General features: G+C 48.2%; 2 protein-coding genes across 14 annotated transcripts in view; one reads left to right on the forward strand and one right to left on the reverse strand.

Annotated features, from left to right (window-relative positions):
* The window catches only part of IFT172 (intraflagellar transport 172), a 105,219-nt gene extending 81,430 nt beyond the window's left edge, over positions 1–23,789 (reverse strand). For 2 of the 6 annotated variants that reach the window (XR_010600013.1, XM_065590019.1), the window contains exons 1-10: positions 23,581–23,762; positions 22,136–22,279; positions 18,755–18,867; positions 13,209–13,248; positions 7,038–7,103; positions 6,596–6,675; positions 6,025–6,112; positions 1,792–2,006; positions 1,573–1,696; positions 82–177 (exon numbers count right to left, since the gene is read on the reverse strand). Coding sequence is in view for 4 of the 6 variants with exons in the window: in XM_065590019.1 (XP_065446091.1) it covers positions 82–177; positions 1,573–1,696; positions 1,792–2,006; positions 6,025–6,112; positions 6,596–6,675; positions 7,038–7,103; positions 13,209–13,248; positions 18,755–18,867; positions 22,136–22,279; positions 23,581–23,619 (1,005 nt within the window). In the remaining 2 variants the exon portion in view is untranslated. Of the gene's footprint in view, positions 1–81; positions 178–1,572; positions 1,697–1,791; positions 2,007–6,024; positions 6,113–6,595; positions 6,676–7,037; positions 7,104–13,208; positions 13,249–18,754; positions 18,868–22,135; positions 22,280–23,580 lie in introns of all 6 variants that reach the window. The other 4 variants (XR_010600012.1, XM_005293612.4, XM_065590020.1 and 1 more) reach the window with 4 other exon arrangements.
* Positions 23,790–23,984: 195 nt separating this feature from the next.
* The window catches only part of LOC101934514 (low density lipoprotein receptor adapter protein 1-like), a 30,793-nt gene continuing 28,541 nt past the window's right edge, over positions 23,985–26,236 (forward strand). For 7 of the 8 annotated variants that reach the window (XM_005293609.4, XM_024112937.3, XM_065590023.1 and 4 more), the window contains exon 1: positions 23,985–24,216. In XM_005293609.4, coding sequence (XP_005293666.1) covers positions 24,132–24,216 — 85 coding nt within the window. In that variant the 5' untranslated portion in view covers positions 23,985–24,131. The remainder of the gene's footprint in view (positions 24,217–26,236) is intronic. The other variant, XM_005293611.4, reaches the window with a different exon arrangement.

Raw genomic sequence — 26,236 nt, forward strand, 5'->3', positions numbered from 1 at the left:
TGAGGACTCCAAGCATGCCAGGTGACTGATTATCACAGCTTCACTCAGACACCCGCTTCACACAGGCTATGAACTGCTTACCTGGCTCGGCCCCACATATGTCATTTCAAATTTATTCTTGTAAATGCTCCTGCGCAGGCAGCAATCAAACTGCTCCACCCCTCCACAAAGGGTGCCCTGGGGAGCAAACAAAAGGCAGGTAGAGTGCAGCAAGGGAAGGTCCTTAGATACTGTAATCAAGTCACTCCTCAGGCTTCTTTTCGATAAACTAAACAGATGAAGCTCTCTCACTGTAGGACATTTGCTCCAGCCCTTGAATAATCTTTGTAGCTCTTTTCTGCACCCTCTCCAATTTTTCAACATCCTTCTTAAAAAGTGGACATCAGAACTGCACGAGTATTCCAGTACTGGGCTCACCAATGCTGTATACACAGGTAAAATCTCCTCTCGACTCATACTCACTACTCCCCTGCTTATCTATCCAAGGATCACATTAGCGTTTTTCGCTAGCACGTTGCTCTGGGCGCTCATGTTGAACTGTCTGTCCAATATGATCCCTAGATCCCTTTCAGATTCACTGCTTTCCAGGATAGAGTCTCTATTCTATAGGTATGGCCTACATTCCTTCTTCCTAGATGTCGGACCTTCTATTTGGCTCCATTAAAAACACATTTGGTTGAATGGGCCCAGCTTACCACAATCTTTGTGTCACCACAAATTTGATCAGCAGTGATTTTATATTTACTGTCAAATCATTGAAGAAAATGTAGAACAGTGTCAGGCCTAGTACGATCCCTGTGGAATCCCGCTTGAAACACCGCCATTTAATGATGGATTCCCCATTGACAACTACTTTGTGAGGTCTGTCAGCCAGTTCTTAATCCATTAACATGTACTCATTTTTTAAATCAGAATGTCATGCAGTACTAAGCCAAATGCTTTTCCATAGTCTCAGTATATTACATCGACTCAGTTATCCTTATCAACCAAACGTCTAATCTTATCACAGAATGAAACCAGGTTTGTTTGAAAGACCAAGGTCTTAAATGTGTAAGGGGAAGCAAGGAACAGCCTTGTAGGGCACATCTTTTGCCCAGGGGACTTTCAGCCTGGGATAATTTTGAACAGAATCCCCAAGACAGAGACAGGGGCACTCTCTGGTCCCTGGAATACAAGGGGTTAATGCCAGCTCAGCTCCTCCCCACTCCGCCAGGAGCTAGGGGAGACAGACAGCAGGCTGCATTTGGGAAGGCCAGGCCAAACCCCTTCTGTTATTTTCCCTGCTGCTGCTGAACCATCCCTTGTGCCATTTCTCAAACTCATACGACTCTCATCACATACCAGACTGCAGCAACTTCTTTCCCACCCTAGATTCCAGCCCACCCTTCCTCCTTGCGTTTCTACATCCCATCCCTCCTCCCCCTTCGTCTCTGGCTGGCCCTCCCAGTGCCACGTCTTGTTGACTGTAGGGACACACATCAGACTCTGCCATGCAGCAGGCAGGACCCTCACTCCAGGACACCTCAGGGTGGCTCTGGAGAAGGCTTGAGGCTATCCTTTCATGGTACGCACCGCACAGAGCCTCGAGCCATCCCTCTTCCATGCTAAGGCTGTGATTGTGTAAAGGTGTGCGATTTCTTTGGGTTTGGCTTCCTCCCAGGCACTCCTGCGGGGGCTCCAGTTCAACACCCTCAGCCTGTGGGAAGAGACGAAGCAATGACCTTGAAAAACTACAAGCCGCAGGCGAGGAAGGCCGTTCTAAAGGAAAGGCCCAGCCATTAGGCACTATACCTGTCGTAGCTGCCAATGACGACTGACTGGCCCCCGGGGCTAGTGACTGCTGTGGTGAACTCCTTCTCCAAGGGGTCCCGGCTATAATCAAAGGTTTGAATTATGTGGCCTTCCTTTCCATAAGCTATAATCTTCTTATCGCAGCCTGCAGCCACGACACTGCTGGAAGCCCAGGTGAGGGCATATGGAGGGCAAGGGTGCGTCACCAATTTACCCTACAATAAACAAGACAGAAAGTCCTGAACAGAGCAGCAGCACCGGCAGCAGACTGAGCAGACCAGGTACAAAGCCCCCTGCGAGCTTGTTTAAAAAGTATGTTTCTAGAGGGTTTCTAGGGCTGACTGCCAAAGTTGCCACAGAAACAGCCTGAAACCAGAGCTCTGAGAGGAATGAGCTGTCCCACCACCTTAATGACAGAACAAGGAGCAATGGTCTCAAGTTGCAGTGGGGGAGGTCCAGGTTGGATATTAGGAAACACTATTTCACTAGGAGGCTGGTGAAGCACTGGAATGGGTTACCTAGGGAGGTGGTGGAATCTCCTTCCTTAGAGGTTATTAAGGTCAGGCTTGACAAAGCCCTGGCTGGGATGATTTAGTTGGGAATTGGTCCTGCTACGAGCAGGGGGTTGGACTAGATGACCTCCTGAGATCCCTTCCAACCCTGATATTCTGTGATTCTATGAATGTGTGTTAACTCTGAACTCTACTGTTGACAATTTAAATGTCGACACTGTTAACTACAGTGTTGCACACGTCATCGCTTCTACCAAAAGACAGACAGAAAAACAAACAAAAAAGCCATCAAGTTGACCTCACTTTGCTCAGCCAATATTTCACTGCTGATCCTGGCAACAAAAACATCCTGATTGCATGGATCACAGGGCTGGATGCTGGGCTGGGGCATAAAGGGGAGCCTGGTTGCTCTTCTTAAGTTGCTGGGACCAGGAATTATTACTACCAATAATAATAGTAACAGGAGTTCAAGCCCCCTAAAACCTTCTGTCTCCCCTGCTGCAGTCCCTAGGGGCAGGGAAAGAGAAGATGCACCCCACACCCACATGCCAAACCTCATTATTTACCATGGTGACTGTGGTTTTCTAGGAACACAGGAACTGCCAGACCGGATCTAGCCCAGGAAAGGTAAAAGAACCCTGCAGTAGCCGATGTAGAATAATCTGTCCCCCACATTAGGTCTCTCTGGGTACATCTACGCTGCAGTGGGGAGTGTAATTTTCAGCCTAGGCAGACTTACCCGCACTAGTTTGATCGAGCTAGCACACTAAAAACAGCAGCATAGCCATAACCACAAGGGCAGTGGCACGGGCTAGACACTCAAGTATGTACCTAGGGGTTAGGGCAGAACTGTACTCATGCAGCTAGCTTCTGCCTCCACACACGTAGCCATGGTTGCACTGCTACTTTTAGCACACTAGTTCGATCACAGTGAACAAGGGTATGTCTACCCGAGCCAAACATTACCCCCCAGGCTGCAGTGCAGACATACCCGCGTCGTTAGAGATCAGCTGAAGCCCTGAAAGAGGTTGAACATCCCCGCCAGAATTTGGTTAGCGTTCATTATGACAGTTCTGCATATTCTTGCCAGCCATATAAACACCCAACCCCTTTTTGAATCTTGTTAAGTTCTTGGCCTCAAAAAGCTTCCTGTGAGTTCCACAATCTTTTACATGTTGTGTGAAAAAGTATTTCCCTTTCCCCATTTTGAATTCCCCCCTTTCACTTTCACTCGGTGCCCCCCGGTTCTTGTGTACAGTGCTGCCTCTGCACAGATACACTCCTGGGATGCACCTCCTGGGAAGCAGTGCCTGTTGGGGCTGCACAACCAATCTCATGTGGCAACAGCTGTTCGAAACTGAGGCTGCAAGAGGGTCAGTTGCCTCAGTTCCTCTTGCTAAAGCCAAGGGCTTCATGAGAGCAGCCCTCCAAGGAAGAGGGGAAGGCAGCAGGAGGGGAGTAGGAAGAATATTACTCTTGGGGGAATTTTGCGCTACTGCGCGCTTGCATAATTAATGAGCCCTGCAGATTTCTAATTTTTTGCACAGAAAAAAGCTTCTGCCGAAATGTTGCTGCAGTTCTGCCTTTTGCCCACCAGAGGGCGTTGTGGCAACAGAACAACGCTGCAGCTCAGAGCCAGCAAGGGAAGAGAGAGAGCTGCCTTCTTCGCAGAGCTTGTCAGACCAGGTCAGGAGACAGGGGCTATGGGGAGACAGACAGCGTGGGGTGCTGGAGGGGTCAGACAGGGGCTATGGGGAGACAGACAGCGTGGGGTGCTGGAGGGGTCAGACAGGGGCTATGGGGAGACAGACAGCGTGGGGTGCTCGAGGGGTCAGACAGGGGCTATGGGGAGACAGACAGCGTGGGGTGCTCGAGGGGTCAGACAGGGGCTATGGGGAGACAGACAGCGTGGGGTGCTCGAGGGGTCAGACAGGGGCTCATAGGGGCTAGTGGGGGAAGACAGACTGGGGCAGAGGCTGAATGGGAGTGGAAAAGTGGCACAGGGGGAGGGAGGTGCAGAGCTACACAGGGACAGGGGAGTGGCTAGGTGGGGGCCCAGAGACACATGGGGACGGGGGCAGATGTGCCTGACTGAATGGGAGAGGCTAGGGGGTCAGCCAGGGTCTGCATGGGGGAAGCTCCCTAACAATCCCTCCCCGCCCCTCCACCCAAAAACCTGTTCCATACTTTTTCCGCCCATACCAAACAACCCTCCAAGTTCACACCCAGGATCCTTCCCAGCAATATACTTCCCTCTCCCTCAGCTCCTCCATTACCCCGACTCCCCCCAGCCTTTGCAATGCTTCTGAGGGGTGCGGGAAATAGGGTTCTGTACTATAGTTAAAATGAATTATTACTCAGCGTTATATATTAATATGCCTAGTAAGGAATCTATTTGTCAAAAAATATTTCCGGAATCTTTTTTGTTATCTGTATTGTTACAGACATACTTAGTGACAGGTATTTTGAAATAAATGACCAAAAATAATTGAAACTGGTGTGATTATATTGTGTTATTTTGACAAATAAAATATGCAGAATTTTAAAATATTGTGCGCAGAATTTTTATTTTTTTGGCGCAGAATTCCACCAGGAGTAGAATATGCAGTGGCAATGCATGGGGAACCAAACAGTTCTCTAAGGTCGCCTCTGCATATTCCCACTTGTGGGAAGCCAGCAAGTCCTAGTCAAACACAGATTGCAGATCCGCTCCCCCAGAGCAAATATCAGATCTAGATGTCATGCTACAGCAGCACTGAGTACGTGTGAAAGAACTCCCGGTAGCAGCTCTGCAGATTTCTGTAACAGAAAGATTACAGAGGCAGGACTATTATAATTATAATTAGTAGCAGTGTCAGTATGACAGGCCGTGGACTCAGTACACCTTCGCCCTGGCAGAAGGATCTCTAAGACCATCAGGTTCTGTCACCCTGGGTAACATATATGCACAACCTACTCCAGCTAGAGAGGGAAGGGCCGAGTGGAAATGGCATTTCCTTTTCCCTGAGCAAGGCCATGGGGTCCAGCTTTCCGTGATCAGAATGAGGTTTTGGGAAGACCATTGGAAGAGGACTGGTCTGGCTAGGTGGCACTCAGACACCACATCCAGCAAGAATTTGGGATGAGGACACAAGACGACTTTGCCCCTGTGGCATGTTGTGAAGGAGGATCAGCCACTAAAGCTGTTCACTTACTCTTCCTGTTACTGCAATTAAAATGCTGCTTTGAGTGACAGCTGGAATAACGAGTACTCTTCCCTCTCCTGTCCACTACGGATAGCTTGAAAAGCTTGGCTTAGGACTGTTTGGTCTCAAGCCTTCTCAGGAGGAAACCCTAGGTGATCATTACAAATGGAAATCTCCTATTAAAATCTGTTGGTGTAACTATGAAGAATACACCAGGGGGCAGTGGGAAGAAGGCAATACACATACCCCACAGCTCTCACAACTTGAGCGCTGTTCTCCTGGGCCTCACGGAGATGTGGATAGCCTTGGGTCTCACAGGCACTGGGGTAATTCCCCTACCCACACGAATTCTAGATCTAGACACCCTTCCATGGTTTATTCAGTGCTCCATTAGCCACGCAGTGATTAAAGCAATCTGCTGCCCCTCCTCTGACCGGCCCTCCCTTCCACAGGTCCCAGTTACTCTCCAGGCCTGGTGTGACTGGGGAGGAAGGATGTGTGCAAGAGGGAGTCTTTTCCAAAGAGCCATTCAGTACCTGTGATTCACCTGAGCCTTCGTCATCAAAGAAGTAGCGCACAATGGTTCCATCTGCATGGCCAGAGAGGATCCCCTTCCCAGATACACTGTCAAGAGACACCAGGACAAGTCGGCATAGAGTCACAGCAGCACTCAGGGTCCCACTTTTCCCTCCCATCCCCAGCAGATCTGATTCAAATGGGGTTGCAGGAGTCAATGGTAGCCCACTGTTTCTCCTTAGTTACTTCTTGATAGTGCCCACAATCTGCCCGATGGCACACACATATCAAGGTCTGGATGCTGCCCCAGAGACTTCATAGTCTCTGTAAAGACAAAGCAGACAGACCGACGTGGGGAGGGGAAGGTGGGAAGGGAAGGGTATAATGACCTGATAATGCAATGTGACAGGATTATTGGTAAAACACACAGAAGCCGGGAACCCCAAGGAAGGGGGGGCGCTGGGCTTATTTATCTCTATAGTGGAGCCTATGAAGCTGCCCCATCAGCACTAAGGAGGACTCTTCAGAGCCAGCAGCTGGGCCAGGAGACTGAGCTGCGGCAGTGGGAGCCTGCGGCAGCACCATACTCACTTGGAGGTTAATGAGACCACAAAAGAATCTGTCCCGTAAATGGTGGAGGACTTGTTGGTCTTTGTATTCGCTAGACGAACCTGAGGGAGAGAAGGACACTGGTCAGGGCAGTCTCTGTCCTCATGTCAGAAACAAGGATTCACTCGTGGTGCAGCACAACATGGCTTTTAAACAGAAGGAGGGAGAGCTCTCCTCTAGGCTGGGCTGGCACCTTTAGGCCAAGCAGCAAGGTACGCAATCACACGGAGCTCCGTGGTCTCTGGTGGGTTGCGGGGAAGGAGTGGAAGCTGTAGTGGATGAATAACTCACTCTCATGCCATGCTGCACAGTCGTGAGAGACTCACAGGGAATTGGTGTAGTAGAACAAGTCACCAGTATAATCCCTTCACTGCTGAGCAGTGCCCGGGGCCCATAACTCAGTGACAGCATTAGGCTTCTCTACCTTCCCCTCTGCGAGTCCAAAGACAATGATGTTCTCTGCTGGCCACAGCAAACAGGTCACTGCGCTCTGTCAGGGAAAGGCACAAAGAAGTTAGAGCTCTCAGCCAAGCTAGAAGGCTTCCTGCCCCACAAGCAGCAATGCCACTCCAATTCGACACAGAGCTATCGGCACATGGAGCCTGGAGCAGATATTAACGGGACAGCACCCAGAATCCTGAGTGGGACTGAGATGAGAATCCCCATGGAGGAGCCTGGATTGGGTCCATTTGTGATGTTGTATGGACTATGGGTGACCGTTTATAATATTATGGATACCAATATTACAAAATTCCAATGAGTCATACAAGAAATGCCATATAAGAGATCAGTGGAAACGTTATAATTTGTCAAATATGATACTTTTGTTTATATGTATGTATTATCTTTGTATGAGTTATAAATAGGTGTGATATATTGATAGCTTAAACTTGTGCTGTGTTTCTGGGTGACACCCCCAGACAGATTGGCATCAGCACCACCTAGCCTGCTTAATGACCCATCAAGGGCAATCAGCCGTACAATGAATCCACTGAGAAGGCAGGGGCTATGAGTAGGGCTCCGTGTCTGTCACGGATTCCATGACGTCCTGCTACCTCCATGACTTCTGCAGCAGCTGGTGTGGCTGACCGCAGGGGTGCCCGAGCAGCTGGCTCCGGAGACCACACGAGCTGCGGCCGATGTGGCTATGGAATCCCTCTTGGTGGTTGTTCTCTGCTTGCTTTACCAGTAAAGGGTTAACAAGCCCACAGGTAAAAGGAAAGGAGTGGGCACCTGGGAGGGCTAGAACTTTTTAAAATTGGAAAAATCTTCCCTTTGTCTGTGTGTTGTTGTTCTCCGGGAAAGAGGGGAACGGGGAGAAGTTATGCTGTAAGAAGCTGAAAGCCAGGTATGAAAAACCATCAGATCATACCTAGAGATTGTTTATCTGAAACCCCAGATATGTAAGTAAATTAGGGAACGTCTAGAAAGATGTGATTAGGTTTATTTCTGTTTATTTCTTATTGGCTTGTGGACTCCTCCGTGCTAACCCCAAATGCTTTGTTTTGCTTGTAACCTTTAAGCATGACCTCAAGAAGATTATTCTCGATGTTTAATTTTTGTAAGTGGGTTTTTTAAATCTAGCAAAAGCCTAAGTTCCAGATGTATTTTTTTCTTTTTGTTTTTAATAAAATTTACCTTTTTTAAGAACAGGATTGGATTTTTGGTGTCCTAAGAGGTTTGTGCATATGTTGTTTGATTAGCTGGTGGCAACAGCTGATTTCCTTTGTTTTTCTTTCTCAGCTCTTCCCCGGAGGGGGGGTGAAAGGGCTTGAGGGTACCCCACAGGAAGGAATTCCCAAGTGCACCTTTCTGGTTTCAAAAGGGGTTCTGCACTTGGGTGGTGGCAGCATCTACCAATCCAAGGTCAGAGAGAAACTGTAACCTTGGGAGTTTAATACAAGCCTGGAGTGGCCAGTATTAATTTTTAAAATCCTTGCAGGCTCCCACCTTCTGCACTCCAAGTGCCAGAGTGGGGAATCAGCCTTGACAAGGGCTGTGACGCTGCACCCCATATTCTTCACAGTGATATTATTAGGATATGATTATGACATAATTATGATGTATTTTATGCAAGATAAGTCATGTGAGATGTCGTTGAAAAGGTTATGATTTGCTGAATATGACTAGATTCATATGCAGGTATAATTTTTGTATCTGAAGTTATAAATATTGATTATGTATCTGGACTTCAGTGTACTTACAGCTGGTTGATGCCCGCTAGACAAGATGCTTTCATTCTAGAGAGAGGGTGGGCAAGGGCCATTAGGGAAGAACAGCAGGCCTTAGGAGAAGCTTACCTCCCACCCGGTGAGCCTTCCTGTGAACGCTCTAAATAGCCTGTGAGTAATGACTGCTGTGACTCAGCAAGGACATGTGATGAGACCACATGTCTCTGGACTCCATCTCAGGCTGTCAGTGTTTTTCCACAGACCGGTCTCGGCACCAAGCTTTGTACCAAAGGGTTCCCGCCATATGCAAAAGCTATATAAGGCAGGGAACGACATCATCTCGTGTTCTTCACTCCCCACCCAAGAAGACTCCTGGAAACACCTGAGGAAAAAAGACTGACCTGGGGGAAGTGCTGGATTTCTAGCCTGTGAATGGAACCCCTGGGGATTCCAAGCTGTAAGCAAGAGCACCTTGCCCTGTAAGAATCTGCAGCCTCTTAGGGTGAGAATCTGCTATTCATATCCGATCTATTTAGCATATTAAGTTTAGTTTGCGGTTTTTGGTTATTTGCTAGGTCATCTGCTTTGATCTGTTTGCGATCACTTAAAATCGATCCTTTGTAGTTAATAAACTTGTTTTTGCTTTATCTAAACCAGTGTGTGGGAATCATAACTCGGGGCAAAAGGCTGTTGCATATTGCGCTCCCCATTGAGGGAAGGGGCGAATTTTATGAGCTTATGCTGTACAGTTCCCTGTGCAGTGCAAGACAGTGTAATTTGGGGTTTATACTCCAGAGGGGGTGCATGCCCGAGGAGCTGGGAGTAGCTTTCCCATGCACGGCATGGCCAGACAGCCTGCCTGTAACTGCAGCTGGGTGTGTCCCTACCTGTATGTATGCTGGTGAAAGTGCAGGCTGGAAGGCTGTGTAGCTTGTCACAGCAGTACAGTGTTAGAGGGAGCCCAGGCTGGTGGGTCAGGGGGCTCAGTGGTACCCCAGTTCCAGATGGCACCCTGGGGGGAACCCGTCACAAGGGCCATTCCATGTTAGATGGGCTAGAACGTTGAAATGCAAATCTCTATTGTTAGAGAATTAGAGGTGATACTAATTAAGAACATAAGAACGGCCGTACCGGGTCAGACCAAAGGTCCATGTAGCCCAGTATCCTGTCTACCGACAGTGGCCAATGCCAGGTGCCCCAGAGGGAGTGAACCCAACAGGTAACAATCAAGTGATCTCTCTCCTGCCATCTATCTCCACCCTCTGACAAACAGAGGCTAGGGACACCATTCCTTACCCGTCCTGGCTAATAGCCATTAATGGACTTAACCTCCATGAATTTATCTAGTTCTCTTTTAAACGCTGTTATAGTCCTAGCCTTCACAACCTCCTCAGATAAGGAGTTCCACAAGTTGACAGTGCACTGTGTGAAGAAGAACTTTCTTTTATTTGTTTTAAATCTGCTGCCTATTAATTTCATTTGGTGACCCCTAGTTCTTTATTATGGGAATAAATAAATAACTTTTCCTTATCTACTTTCTCCACATCACTCATAATTTTATATACCTCTATCATATCCTCCCTTAGTCTCCTCTTTTCCAAGCAGAAGAGTCCTAGCCTCTTTAATCTCTCCTCATATGGGACCCTTTCCAAACCCCTAATCATTTTAGTTGCACTTCTCTGAACCTTTTCTAGTGCCAGTCTATCTTTTTTGAGATGAGGAGACCACATCTGTATGCAGTATTCAACATGTGAGAGTACCATTGATTTATATAAGGGCAATAATATATTCTCCGTCTTATTCTCTATCCCCTTTTTAATGATCCCTAACATCCTGTTTGCTTTTTTGACCGCCTCTGCACACTGCGTGAACATCTTCAGAGAACTATCCATGATGACTCCAAGATCTTTTTCCTGACTTGTTCTAGCTAAATTAGCCCCCATCATATTGTATGTATAGTTGGGGTTATTTTTTCCAATGTAATTGTATGTGTCAAGTATCAGAGGGGAGCCGTGTTAGTCTGGATCTGTAAAAAGCGACAGAGAGTCCTGTGGCATCTTATGGACTAACAGAAGTATTGAATGCATAAGCTTTCGTGGGTGAATACCCACTTCGTCAGACGCATGTGGTGGAAATTTCCAGAGCAGGTATAAATATGCAGGTAAGAATCAGTCTAGAGATAACGAGGTTAGTTCAATCAGGGAGGATGAGGCCCTCTTCTAGCAGTTGAGGTGTGAACACCAAGGGAGGAGAAACTGCTTTTGTAGTTGGCTAGCCATTCACAGTCTTTGTTTAATCCTGAGCTGATGGTGTCAAATTTGCAAATGAACTGAAACTCAGCAGTTTCTCTTTGAAGTCTGGTCCTGAAGTTTTTTTGCTGCAGGATGGCTACCTTTACATCTGCTATTGTGTGTCCAGGGAGGTTGAAGTGTTCTCCTACAGGTTTTTATATATTGCCATTCCTGATATCTGACTTGTGTCCATTTATCCTTTTATGCAGGGACTGTCCAGTTTGGCCGATGTACATAGCAGAGGGGCATTGCTGGCACATGAAGGTGTATATTACATTGGTGGACGTGCAGGTGAATGAACTGGTGATGTTGTGGCTGATCTGGTTAGATCCTGTGATGGTGTCGCTGGTGTAGATACATGGGCAGAGTTGGCATCGAGGTTTGTTGCATGGACTATCTCCGACAGTGCCCACAATTCAAGAAGGGTGTGGAAAAACTGGAGAGGGCTCAGAGAAGGGCCATGAGAATGATTAAAGGACTGGAAAATATTCCTTACAGTGACAGACTCAAGGAGCTCAATCTATTTAGCTTAACAAAGAGAAGATTAAGGGGTGACTTGATCACAGTTGCAAGTACCTACATTGGGAACACAAATTTGACTAGTGGGTCATGCACTTCATTGCTTCTTTAGACCGAGCTCACTGAAGATGCCCTCCCATCCCATTCTATTTCAAGGACTTGCTGCAAGCTCTAATCCCCTCCTTCATACTAGGGCCTCTGTGTGTGCTCCCTTCCCTTTAATACCAGGGTCCCCCATTTGTCCCCCACAGCCGGGGATGCTGTGTGTGACCTTATTCCCTCTAACCCCCTTACCAGGGACCTCCCTTTACCCCATAACCCATGGGCTCTGAATGAGACTCCATTCCCTTTACCAGGGTCCCCATTCTCCCCCACCAAGCCACAGGTTCTGTGTCAAGTATCAGAGGGGTAGCCGTGTTAGTCTGAATCTGTAAAAAGCAACAGAGGGTCCTGTGGCACCTTTGAGACTAACAGAAGTACTGGGAGCATAAGCTTTCGTGGGTCAGAACCTCACTTCGCATCTGAAGAAGTGAGGTTCTGACCCACGAAAGCTTATGCTCCCAGTACTTCTGTTAGTCTCAAAGGTGCCACAGGACCCTCTGTTGCTTTTTACAGGTTCTGTGTGCGCCTCTTCTCCCACATTATTTCTCCTCTTTCTGCCTGGGAAATAAGTCCTTCAGGGTGCCAACATATTAAACTGTATTGGGAGGATGGGGAGAAATGAAATAGAGGTACTGTCATGCTGAAAGATGCTAATGGATGCCATTCAATCAGTTCTTTGATCTATAGACAATTGCAGAGGTGCTTGAAGCTGTGGCTCTGCTAAACAGACAGCCGGGGCTCCATGTGGCTCCCATTTTTTCCTTCTGGTATTGCAATTTTCCTCAAAAGCAACAGGTTCTGTTCACTGATGCCTAAAACATTCCGTGGAATTTTGGAACTGATCAGATATGCCATTCAGAAGTTGTCGTGTTACATCCAAAACAGAGAAATGCCATTGGGTTGGGGATAGGGACTCATAAGCTTGGCCAATAATAGAAGTCTCTGCAGTCTAGCAGGCAAGGGTATAACAAGGTCCAATGGCTGGAAACTGAAGCTAGATGAATTTAGACTCGAAAATAATGGGCAATTTTTTACAGTGAGAGTAATTAACCATAGGAACAACTTATCAAGCGCTGTGGTGGATCCTCCAACACTGGCAATTTTAAAATCGAGATTGGATATTTTTCTCAACAACATGCTCCAGTGCAAACAGGAATTAAATCAGAGGAGTCCTTTGGCATGTGTTATTCAGGAGGTCAGACTAGATAACCATAATGGTCTCTTCAGGCCTTATGAATCAATAGCATAGTCTCAAAGGAAGAGAGCAGAGCCCCCAGAGCCAGGACATTAAACACACAGGACTAGATTTTCAAAAGTAATTAGGTGCCTACAGATGCAGACAGGTGCCTAAGATGGTTTTAGAAGTTCCTCTGGGCACCTGTCTTCATCCTTAGACAACTAAATACTTTTGACAATCTGGCTCATCGTGCCTGAGAGCCAGAGGAAAGACCTATAGTAGGCCTTGCCCTTACGCTGCAGCGTAAGGGAGCTGAAAGGGAGGCTGGGACTTACCGTCTGAATGAACTTGTTGCAGATCACCTTCTTATCACCCCTGCAGAAAAAGAAATACACAAATATAATTACAGTCAGGGCTGGTAACACTTCCCATTAGTAAGGTTGTCCGACACTTCCATTATAAGACCCTGTTTTCAGTTGCTTATACTTTTGCCATATGTTAATTTTATATGGTTCTAGTTTTTTTTAATCAAAATGTCATGCAGTACCAAGTGAAATGCTTTACAAAAGACAAAGTATATTACATCAACACTCTTATCTTTATCAACCAAACTTGTAATCTCATCAAAAATGACATCCAGTTGACAGGATCTATTTTCCATAAGCACATGTTGACTGGATTAATTATATCACCCTCATTTAATTCTTTATATCCTGGGGGACTTCAATTTGAGTGATATATGTTGGAGGTATGATGCTACCAGTACCAGAAAACATTCCTTGGAAATTCTAAATATGGTAGATGACAATTTCCTAACTCAGAAAGCGCTGCATCCAACATGGGGGAACTCTATATTAGACCTTGCCTTGACACACACAGGAACTGATCACAGAATTAAAAGTTAATGGTAGCTGAAAGTTAAAAGCTAATGGTAACTTAGGTACAAGTGGTTATGGCTTGATCACATTTATAATATGCCAGCAGAATAAAGTCCAGAGAAGTAACATATATACATTTGGTGCTTTAAAAAGGCCATTTTCACAAACCTGAAAACAATTATGAACCAAATCAGCTTGCAGAATTTAATACGAAAAATCTGAATGATAATTGGAATTATTTAAGAACACTTTACTAGATGCCCAAAATACCGCAATCAAGGGAGAAGGCTGTATTGGTTAAAAAACTAACCTGCTTTAGAGGAGAAGCAAAGGCAGCTATAAAAATTAAAAAATAATATATAACAAATGTAAGAACAGGGAAGTTGACAATTATGAATATAAATCAAAAGCTAGTAACTGTAGAAAATTGATGAAGCAAAGGGACACAAGAAGAAATCTATAGCCAGCAGAATTAAAGAGAATAAGAAGGAGTTTCTGAAGTATATTCAGGAAGAAAAAGAATCCTGACAATGGTATTGGTCCATTACTAGATGGAAATGGTAGAATTATCAATAATGCAGAAAAGGGAGAAGTGGTTTTTTTGGTGTATGTAACAGTTAAGTAAAGACCTGGGTAACTGCTAGTATGGTATTAGGAAGGAAGACGGGGCAAGCACTGTCTCTTCGCTTGATAGATAAAGTGCTATCCCTCTCCCTTCCCTTCTCCTTGTTAAGGATTGATAAGCGTTGCAGCAGCATAAGGACTGTGGGGATTTAAAGAATACTCTTTGTGTAAAGCAGGGATATCTCCCCCTCCCTTCCTTTCCCAGACACATAAACGAGCTCGGGGTCATGGCCCCTGCCTCCCTTCCCTGTGAACTGCTGATCAAGGGAATTCATGGCTGCAATTATTGCAAAGAAATGTATCTTCAAAGTAAAAACTATCTGTAGAATATGCTAATAGAATGTAGAATATGGGTCAACTTGCTCTTCTCTAACAGTGTTCAGTACATATTTCTGTTCTGTATTTGAGGGGAAAACAGATGATGTAGTCATATCATATAATGATGGTGAAATACTTTCCATTCCACTAGCATCTCAGGAGAATGTTAAACAGCAGCTGCTAAAGCTAGACACTTTTAAATCAGCAGGTCCAGATAACTGGAATTCAAGAGTTTTAGAAGAGCTGGCCGAGGAGCTCACTGGACCATTAATGTTGATTTTCAATAAGTTCCAGAAGATTGGAAGAAAGCTAATTTTGTACCAATATTTAAAAAGGGTAAGCAGGATGACCTAGATAATTATAGGCCTGTCAGTCTGACATCGATTTGGGCAAGGTAATGGAGTGGCTGTCAGGAATAAGGCCCTGCAGCTATGCCTGCCGAGTCTCCTGACAGCCTAATGAACAGAACTGGGCTGCATGAGCCAGACTGCCTGAAAAAACAACCTGCTTAACTGGCTGAAGAAGCCAGCAAGCTTGCTCTTAAGCTCAGCAGTAGCAGCAGCTTGCTTGCTGCTCAAAGCATTTGCTCAGACTGTGATCATTCCTGTCTCACTCCCAGCCCTGCTCCTGCCTTCCCTCACTCCAGGTAACCCGGCTGTGACCCTGCTCAAATTCCTGACTTCAACTCTGGCCCTGGGCTCTGGCCCTGGACTCCTATTCCTGGCAGCAACTCCTGCTCCAACCATAGGTCCGACTGCCCACGTCCCAATTCCTGACAATGGCTGATACAGGACGCAGTTAACAAAGAATTAAAGGAGGGTAACATAATTAATGTCAATCAATATGGGTTCATGGAAAATATGGAAAAGCTAATAGTGTTGATGAAAGGGCATTTGACTTGGTACCACATGACATTCTGATTAAAAAACTAGAAAGAGATCAAATTAACACAGCACACATTAAATAGTTTAAAAACTGGCTAACTGTAAATCAAAGAATCATAGAACTGGAAAGGCCCTCGAGAGGCCATCTAGTCCAGTCCCCTGCATTCAAGGCAGGACTAAGTATTATCTAGACCATCCCTGACAGGTGTTTGTCCAACCTGCTCTTAAAAATTCCCAGTGATGGAGATTCCACAACCTCCCTAGACAATTTATTCCAGTGCTTAACCTCTCTGACAGTTAGGAAGTTTTTCCTAATGTCCAACCTAAACCTCCCTTGCTGCAATTTAAGCCCATTGCTTCTTGTCCTATCCTTAGAAGAACAATTCTTCTCCCCCCTCCTTGTAACAACCTTTTATATACTTGAAAACTGTTATCATGTCTCCTCTCAGTCTTCTCTTCTCCAGACTAAACAAACCCATTTTTTTCAATCTTCTCTCCTAGGTCATGTTTTCTAGACCTTTTATCATTTTTGTTGCTCTTCTTTGGACTTTCTCCAATTTGTCCACATCTTTCTTGAAATGTGGCACCCAGAACTGGAACAATACTCCAGTTGAGGCCTAATCAGCGTAGAGTAGAGCGGAAGAATTATTTCTTGTGTCTTGCTTACAATACTCCTGCTAATACATCCCAGAATGAGGTTTGCTTTTTTTGCAACAGTGTTAAACTATTGACTCATATTTAGCTTGTGATGCACTATGACACCCAGATCCATCATCAAATGGGAGTGTTTCTCTTGAGGTTCTACAAGGATCAGTTCTTGGCCCTACATTACATAACATTTTTTATTGACGACCTAGAAGAAAATTTAAAATCATCATTGATAAAGTCTGCAGATGACAGAAAAATTGAGGGAGTGGTAAACAATGAAGAGGACAGGTCACTGATACAGAGCGATCTGAATCACTTGGGAAGCTCGGTGCAAACAATATACATTTCAATACAATTAAATGTATACATCTGGGAACAAAGAATGTAGGCCATGGGGGACTCCATCCTGGGAAGCAATGACTCTGAAAGAGATTTGGGGGTCAAGGTAGATAATCAGCTGAATATGAACTCCCAGTGTGCCCAAAAGGGCTAATGCAATCCTTGGACGCAGAAACATGGGAATATCAAGCAGGAATAAAGAAGTTATTTTACGTTTGTATTTGGCACTGATATGATTGCTTCTGGAATAGTGTGCCCAGTTTTGGTGCCCACAGTTCAAGAACACTGATAAAATGGAGAGGTTTCAGACAAGAGAATTGGTCCTGCTTTGAGCAGGGGGTTGGACTAGATGACCTCCTGAGGTCCCTTCGAACCCTGATATTCTATGATTCTATGAAAATGGTTATAAGACCGGAAAACATGCCACACAGTGACAGACTCACAGAGCTCAATCTATTTATCTTAACAGAGAGAAGGTTAAGAGATGTCTTGACTATAGTCTGTAAGTACTTTAACAGGGAACAAGTATTTGATAATGGGCTCTTCAATTTAACAGAAAAAGATCTAACAAGATCCAATGGCTGGAAGCTGAAGCTAGACAAATTCAGATAGGAAATAAGGCCTAAAGTTTTAAATGAGAGTAATTAACCACTGGAACAATTTACCAAGTGTCATGGTGGATTATCCATCACAGGCAATTTTTCCATCAAGACTGGATGTCTTTCTAAAACATCTGCTCTAGGAATTATTTTGGGGAAGTTCCATGGCCTGTGTTATACAGGAAGTCAGACTAGATGATCACAATGGTACCTTCTGGCCTCGGAATCTATGAATTTATTTTATAAATTGCTAATTTATAGTTATTGCCATAAATTTCAGTCTTGCGAAACCGGCCCTTGTTTGGGCCCCTCCCCTGCTATATGTTCTCAGGGCAGTGAGTCTGGGTACTGAGCAGGCACAGAATTCTCTTACTTTGTGTAGGCGCTTTCATGCGGCAGCAGGAACATCTCCCTGCAGAGGGATAAAGTGGTGCCCAAACAGCTCCCCAGAACCACACGCGGGGGAGCAGACCATTAGGGGGAGGGGGAAGCAGGCCTTTAAAACAGTTACTTCCCAGAACAACTGTAGTTCTCATAGGCAAGGGCCGCCCTAGATCCATACTGCAAGGGATGTATGTGTCCTGGGTGCATCAGCACTGACCTTCTGAACAACAATGTCCAGCGCACACTGCCCATTTCCTCACTCCCCACTCACCTCAGCATACATAGGAGAACATGGTGACCTACATTTGATTTGCAGGAGGCCACAGCTTGAGAGTGAAGGGATTTGACTCCTGCCACATTAGTACAGCCCGGAGTGGAGCAGGAAAGGCACAAGCAAACCATGAGCCAAAACAATATGCCTGATGGGGCTCAATATCCCGAACACTAACTACTATAGGAATGACAGACATTGAGAAAAGCCAAACTTCCATAGAAGGGAGCTGAATTCCTATTGCCCCAACTGTCCCAGAAGGAACTGAGGAGCAGGCATGTCTGCACTCCTTAGAAGGCCCCGGCAAAAGTCAGAGGTAGGCAGGGTGTGCAAAGGCCCTATAGCCTGCTGCTCCAGACCTCCGGCTGGCACACACCTGCAGAAGAGATCTGGCAGGCAGTACTTGAAGAACCTTTATGCTGTTCAACAAAACCACTCAGTGTAACCAGTGTAGCAGGGGACCACAGTTCAGGGTTGGGTAAGGTTTGATTTGAAGGGGAGGTGAGGGCTAGTGTAGAGTGAAATCTGTCTGAACACCAGGGCAAAAATCCTGGGCATGAAGAACACACTGTGCATTTCCAAAGCAGCCTGCGGTATTGGCAGAAAGGAGGCACCACACACACAGGTGCATGGCACCACAGACATGGCACCACACACACAGGTGCATGGCACCGCACACACAGGTGCATGGCACCACACACACAGGTGCATGGCACCACACACACAGGTGCATGGCACCACACACACAGGTGCATGGCACCGCACACACAGGTGCATGGCACCACACACACAGGTGCATGGCACCACACACACAGGTGCATGGCACCACAGACATGGCACCACACACACAGGTGCATGGCACCACACACACAGGTAGGTGCATGGCACCACAGACATGGCACCACACACACAGGGATGATATACTGAGGGCCTCACCATTCCTCTCCGATCTTGTAGACGTAAATGATGTTGTCTGTTTGTCCAATGGCGATTTTGGTGGAGTCAGGAGAGAACGCCATGCCTTTCACCATGTAGCTCTTCCTGCCATACTGGGGAGAGGAGAAGGGAGGAAGCATGGACCGAAGGTGAGGTTAATAAAACATGTCCCAAAAGAACCTCAAGACAGACCCAGAGTAAGGGTCACAGGCTAAGCCATTCAGTGGTGTAAAGGCCCATACAACATACAAGCTGATCCCATTCCCATCCCACCTCCATGGTGTGAGCTTCCTGCAGTTACGGACTACACTGCTCTAGTGTTGCCGGGCACCTGGCTGTGGGTTACTGCTGCTATATACAATGTCTAGCAGGGAGGTTAATGAGAGTAACTAACCACTGGAACTTATCACGGGCCATGGGGGAGTCTCCATCACTGACAATTTTCCAATCAAGACTGGATGTTTTTCTAAAAGCGAGGTCCTAGGAATTAGTTTGGGGAAGTTTAATGGAGATATCCCATCTCCTAGAACTGGAAGGGACCTTGAAAGGTCATCGAGTCCAGCCCCCTGCCTTCACTAGCAGGACTAAGTACTGATTTTGCCCCAGATCCCCAAGTGGCCCCCTCAGGGATTGAACTCACAACCCTGGGTTTAGCAGGCCAATGCTCAAACCACTGAGCTATCCCTCCCCCCGAGGGGGAGGGATAGCTCCATAGCCCGTGTTATACAGGAGGTCAGACTACACGATCGCAGTGGTCCCTTCTGGCCTTGGGATCTATGGAATGAGGGTGGGTCAGTGTGAGTGACATACCCCAGTCCAGCAGAGCCAGCTGAAGGATTAGGTAACCTGCTAGCTCAGCCTGATTTCTCCTTCTGTACAAGTTGTTCACTGGATGCGTGCTAGGCAATTAGAGATATGGCTCCCTATTGCTGTGTTCATGCACACAGCAGCACATGCTTACTCCCACGGGTGCACATGGCCAAACACCACTGCCAGACCACATACAAAAGCATGCATACTCAAATACGCACAGGTGCATGCATTCTCACAGTGGCAGCTCTTAAACACACACACAGGTATACACACTCACAGGTAGGTGGATGGTACATATACTGGATATAAGAACAGTCATACTAGGTGCGACAGAATGTATCCCTGGATCCAAGCCCTAAACACTATTGTAATAATCTTTGTACAAAGTATGCCTTGTGAAGCATCATTTGAAAACTCATAATTTGCTGGTCATTATTGTCCTGGCAAAATATGTGTGGCAACATTTTATGTGAAGATATAAGATTTTCCAGTATGATGTTATTAACATATGTTCCAAATCACAGCTCTCCCCAAGCAGAAGTTGGCAAATAGGTCTGTCCTAAACAAAGGCATGTGTGCTCTGCTTAATTTGCAGTAAACAGAGTCATCAAGCAGGAAGGGGAAACACAGGAAGCTCAAATAGATGAGAAAAAGCAGCAGGGAACGTCCTTCTGCATAGACTTTTTGTCTCCTGGTACCCAGCTAGAAATGTTTTACAAAAGGGGGGACTGAAACCACAAAAAGGAAAGGAGAACACCCCAACATACCCCTCTCTCTTCCCTTGCCCATCACATTCTCTACACCTGAAGCAACAAAGGAAGCCTTCATTGGATTCTGAAGGAAGGAGTTCTGACCTAGAGGGTTTGGTCAGTAAGACTGCTGAAAGCACATGGTGTGAAACTTTGCTTGAATCTAATATAGTTTGTTAATTTGGCACCAGTAGGGCTTTAACTTTATTTTAGGGCTGTCAAACGATTAAAAAAAATTAATCGCAATTAATTGCAAGATTTAAAGAAATAATCACAATTAATTGCAGTTTTAATTGCACAGTTAAACAATAACAGAATATCACTTATTTAAATAGATCATAAATAGGGCATAAGAGCATGTTAGACAAACACCTGTCAGGGATGGTCTAGTTAATATTTAGTCGTGCCATGAGTGCAGGGGACTGGACTAGATGACCTCTTGAAGTCCCTTCCAGTCCTATGATTCTATGAAGATGGTCAGAGACGCAACCCCATCCTCGGGATGTCCCTAAACTTCTGACTGCCAGAAGCTTGGACTGGATGACAGGGGATGGATTGCTTGATAATTTCCCTATTCTGTTCATTCCCTCTGAATCATCTGACACTGGTCACTGTCAGCAGAGAAGTTACTGGGCTAGATGGACCATTGGTCTGACCCAGTATGGCCATTCTTATGTTCTTATTAAATTGATATTTTATATTCTGATCCAACTCCTCTACCATTTTGGGTACAGGGTAGAGACTTCTGTTTCACAAGCCACCAAGAGGACCAGTCAGCTCTGCTGGAATGCAAGCTAGCTGTAGATATCTCCAGGCTGTTTGCATGCTGACACAGCTGTGAAGCATTTGAAAGGACTGAAAAGTTGCCATTTCTCAAGCTCTGAAAAGTCCAGGTGACACACAGTACACACTATGATCATATTATAAAGACTGAAAAATCATCTCTGAGAGTTCAGAAGAGAATGTGTTTTGGGGATTGGTCCCGCTTTGTGTAGGGGGTTGGACTAGATGACCTCCTGAGCAGGGATTTGGAGCAATCATATTTTTGAATTGCTCCACTCGGGCTCCGCTCCAGCTCCGGGCAAAAACCTACTGGTCCGCGCTCCAGCTCCGGGCTCCGCTCCAAAGCCCTGCTCCTGAGGTCCCTGCCAACCCTGATATTCTATGATTCTATTCTATGTGTGCGCTAAAGTATAACAAAAATTGTCGATACCTTATATTTGAATGTTTGCAACAAAAACAAAAGGGGAAACATCTGTATACGGAAAATCAGTAGATTTATTGTTTAATAGTTTTGTTAAAAAGTTATTCCTGGTATTCCAAAAAATATTGACAATACTTTATACTATATACAATGTGTTCCGTGTGTATTGTTTGTTTTACTAAGAAAGCGTACAGCAATCTCTCTAAGGTTTAACTCTGTGTCATGCTTTCTGAAAAGTTTTGACAAGACAGAACTTTGGCCTCTGCTTCAACAAAGAGTTAAGCTGAAGTCCAGGAAGGAGGGGATGGTATAATTATACAGACTATTGCTTAAGCATTCCCTCCCCTGTCCCCTTTACAACAGCATAGGAACAGTCTCGGCCATGTAGTTATACTTTGATGGGAGCAGCATTTGAGGCTGTGCTTTGGGGCTATGCAAAACGTGGTGTAGCATTTCAAGCTGTTATGAGCCCTCTGAAAAGTATGGAGCAACTTACAAGTTGCTCTGCTACTGCCAAAAAACTGCCCTGCATAGCAGCACGCAAAGTATCCGTAACTCACAGACCAAGAAGGTAGGGTGCCCAGTTACACAGAGGCAAAGAAACAATCTCTTTACCTTTGTATCAGCAGGCTTGGTGGAAAATTTGTCCCGTCTCTCTCCATGTTCATCATACAGAAGCACGACCCTGTCTACAGTGCAGACAGCAAACTTGGCATTGTTGTAGGACCAAGCCATGCAGGTGACCTTTGCAGCACCATCCTGGAAGAAAACACAGCCATTGCCAGTCTGGACCGGACCAGAGTCCATAAGAATGGCCATACTGGGTCAGACCAAAGGTCCATCTAGCCCAGTGTCCTGTCTTCCAACAGAGGCCAATGCCAGGTGCCCCAGAGGGAATGAACAGAACAGGGAATCATCAAATGATCCATCCCCTGTCACCCATTCCCAGCTTCTGGCAAACAGAGGCTAGGGACGCCATCCCTGCCCAGCCTGGCTAATAGCCATTGACTCCAAGACCTCTTTTCTTGAGTGGTAACAGCTAATTTAGACCCCATCATTTTATATGTATAGTTGGGATTGCCAACTCTGCCATGTACATTAGCCAAACCAGACAGTCTCTACGCAAAAGAATAAATGGACACAAATCTGACATCAGGAATCTTATCATTCAAAAACCAGTAGGAGAACACTTCAACCTCTCTGGTCACTCAGTAACAGACTTAAAGGTGGCAATTTTGCAACACAAAAGCTTCAAAAACAGACTCCAATGAGAAACTGCTGAACTGGAATTACTTTGCAAACTAGATACCATTAATTGGGGCTTGACTCGAGACTGGGAGTGGCTGGGTCATTACACAAAATGAATCTATTTCCCCATGTTAAGTATCCTCACACCTTCTTGTCAACTGTCTGAAATGGGCCATCTTGATTATCACTACAAAAGTCCCCCCCCCCCCCCCCCCCCCGCTGATAATAGCGCATCTTAATTAATTAGCCTCTTAGAGTCGGTAGGGCAACTTCCACCTTTTCATGTTCTCTGTATGTGTATATATAATCGTCTTACTGTATGTTCCTTTCTATGCATCCAAAGAAGTGGGCTGTAGCTCAGGAAAGCTTATGCTCCAATAAACGTGTTAGTCTCTAAGGTGCCAGAAGTACTCCTGTTCTTTTTGCAGATACAGACTATCACGGCTGCTACTCTGAAACCGTTGGGATTGTTTTCCAATGTGCATTACTTTGCATTTGTCCATCTAATCCACAGTATCTCCTCTCCGCCAGGGGCCAGCAGCCCCTGCTTTAGGGGAAGGTGCAGACCCCCGCAGTGGCCATGAGGGCCCCCTGCCCAGGGAAAGGTTCCCCCACCCCGCCCTGGAGCAGAAGGGCTCGCAGCCCACCCCGAGCTCTGGAGGGACCCCTCTGAGAAGGCGCGTCCTGTGGCAGGCAGTTCCACAGGCCCGTCGTGACGTGTGTGAAACTATCCCCACGCTCCGACCCGCCTCGCCCCTCCCGCGCCCGGACTCCTGGGTCCCGCCCGCAGCTGCCCGGGAGCGGGGGCTGACCTGGGGGGTGAGCAGCGTCCGCACGTGCCGCAGCTGCATCCCGAGGCCTCTGGCGCCAGCCCGGCCACGGGGCCACTCTGGCTCCGCGTCTCCCGCCTCCGCGTTGCCCCGGTAACAGTCTGCCGAACACCCCAGCAACTGACGGCACGCGCACACCCAGCACACAAACAGGCTACGTCACAGGGAGCGACCCGCAACGCGCATGCGCCAAGCCAGGCCGCGCCTCAGGGCGACGGAAGGGTTAGGCGTATAGACTCCGCCCTCACGTGCAACGGCCGGTGGCTTCGCCTCAGCCACAAGCTCCGCCCATTCACAGAGCCACACCCTCTTCCACAAGCCACGCCCACTCAGTCCGCCTGCTCTCCCCAGGCTCTCCCACACCGCAAGCCCCGCCCCCAGAGCCAGTCGCGTGCTCGATCGGCTCGGCGTGTCCCGCGGGTGCCGGGTCCCGGGGGGCTGGGTCGGGAGCGCGCGCTGGCCACGCCCCGCCTCCCAGGCCCCGCCCCCGCCCCGCCCGGCTCCGACAGGGGGTGCACGGCACAGCCGCGGGGATGGAGGCGCTGCGGGCGGCGGGACGCGCCGTGCTCCGGAGCCCCCGACTCGCCCGCCACGGCCTGGGGCTCTGCTGGCACCGCAGTGAGTGGGGGGCGCCGGGGGGGCCTGTGGGGGCGTACGGGGGCTGTGAGGTGTAATGGGGGGGCTGTGGGTGTTGAGGGCAAGGGGGTTACTGAAGGCGAGGGCAGGGTATGGCACTAAGGGGGGCCATGGGGGTACTGAGAACGAGGGTGGGGTACTGAGGGGTGGGTGGTACAGAGGGGGGGCTGTGGGTATTGAGGATGGGGTGGGGGCACTGAGGGGGGCTGTGGGGTTACTGAAGGCGAGGGTGGGGGCACTGAGGGGTGGGGGCACTGAGGGGGGCTGTGGGGTTACTGAAGGCGAGGGTGGGGGGCACTGAGGGGTGGGGGCACTGAGGGGGGCTGTGGGGTTACTGAAGGGGAGGGTGGGGGCACTGAGGGGGGCTGTGGGGTTACTGAAGGCAATGGTGGGGGGCACTGAGGGGTGGGGGCACTGAGGGGAGCAGTGGGGTTACTGAAGGGGAGGGTGGGGGCACTGAGGGGGGCTGTGGGGTTACTGAAGGTGAGGGTGCGGGTACTGAGGGGGGCTGTGGGGTATTGAGGGCAAGGGCAGGGGGTTACTGAAGGCGAGGGCAGGGTATGGCACTAAGGGGGGCCATGGGGGTACTGAGAACGAGGGGGGTACTGAGGGGAGTTGTGGGGATATTGAGTGTGGGGCTGTGGGAGTATTGAGGGTGAATGTGGCCTGTGGTGTTACTGAAGGGGAGGGTGGGGTGGGTGGTACAGAGGGGGGGCTGTGGGTATTGAGGGTGGGGTAGGGGGGCTGTGGGGTTACTGAAGGGGAGGGTGGGGTGGGTGGTACAGAGGGGGGGCTGTGGGTATTGAGGGTGGGGTGGGGGTACTGAGGGGAGCTGTGGGGTTACTGAAGGTGAGGGCAGGGTGGGGTACTGAGGAGTGTGGGGGTATTGAGGGTGGGGGCTATGGGGGTATTGAGGGTGGAATGGGGGTACTGAGGGGGGTGTTGAGGGTGAGGGCAGGGTGGAGGGCTATGGGAGTATTCGGGGGGGATGCTGAGGGGGCTGTGGGAGTACTTTGGGTCAGGGTGGTGTAGGATACTGAAGGGATTGTGGGGGTGCTGAGGGCGGGGTTGGGGGCTGTGGGAGTATTGAGGGTGAGGGCAGGGTGGGGATATTGAGGGTGGGGGCCAGTGAGAGTGCGGACTTAGATCTGTGGGTGAATCTGGCTGGTGGGGCTCTTTTTCTTTCCCCCCAGCTGGGGGGCAATGAGTTCCAGGGGGCCCACGAGCAGGAGGAGCCATGGCATTGCTGGGGGAGCTAGTGTCTGTGCCCCCACCCCTATATCTCAGGACACTCAATGGTCTAAGCCAGTGTTTTTAAAACTATGGGTCGCGACCCACTACTGGGTCGTGGCATGTTAAGTGCTGGGTCACCTTGCTGTGGTCAGCACCGCTGACCCATCGGCAGTGCTGCCCAGTTAAGGCAGGCTAGTGCCTACCTTTTCTGACACTGCGCTGTACCCTGGAAGCGGCCAGCAGCAGGTCCGGTGTCTAGGCGGGGGGCCACAGGGCTCCGTGCGCTGCCCCCGCCCTGAGCACCAGCTCAGGCCAATGGGAATTGGGGGCCGGGGATGGTGCCTGCTGCTGGCTGCTTCCGAGGAGCAGCACGGTCTGCGGTGCACCCCGGCTGTGCCTCTGACAGAGGTAAGTCTGTGCCCCAATCCTCTGCCCCAGCCCTGAGCCCCCCAAAACCTGGAATCCCTTCCTGCACTGCAAACTCCTCATCCCTGACTCCACCCCAGAGCCTGCAGCCCCAGCCCAGAGCCCTGTACCCCTCGCATGCCCCAGCCCAGAGCCCCTCCCACACCCTGAACCCCTCATTTGTGGCCCCACCCCACGGTCCTCACCACAACCTCCTGCCCCAGCCCTGAGCCCCTCCCACACCCCTCATCCACAGCTCCGTTGCTTCGCATGCATCAACAATGTTCTTCAACTGGGTCCCCAGAAAAAAAGTTTGAAAACCACTGGTCTAAGCAGGGCTGCCTGCAGGCTGCAGAGACACTAT

The sequence above is a fragment of the Chrysemys picta genome, chromosome 3, assembly GCF_011386835.1.
Source record: "Chrysemys picta bellii isolate R12L10 chromosome 3, ASM1138683v2, whole genome shotgun sequence".
NCBI lineage: Eukaryota > Metazoa > Chordata > Testudines > Emydidae > Chrysemys > Chrysemys picta.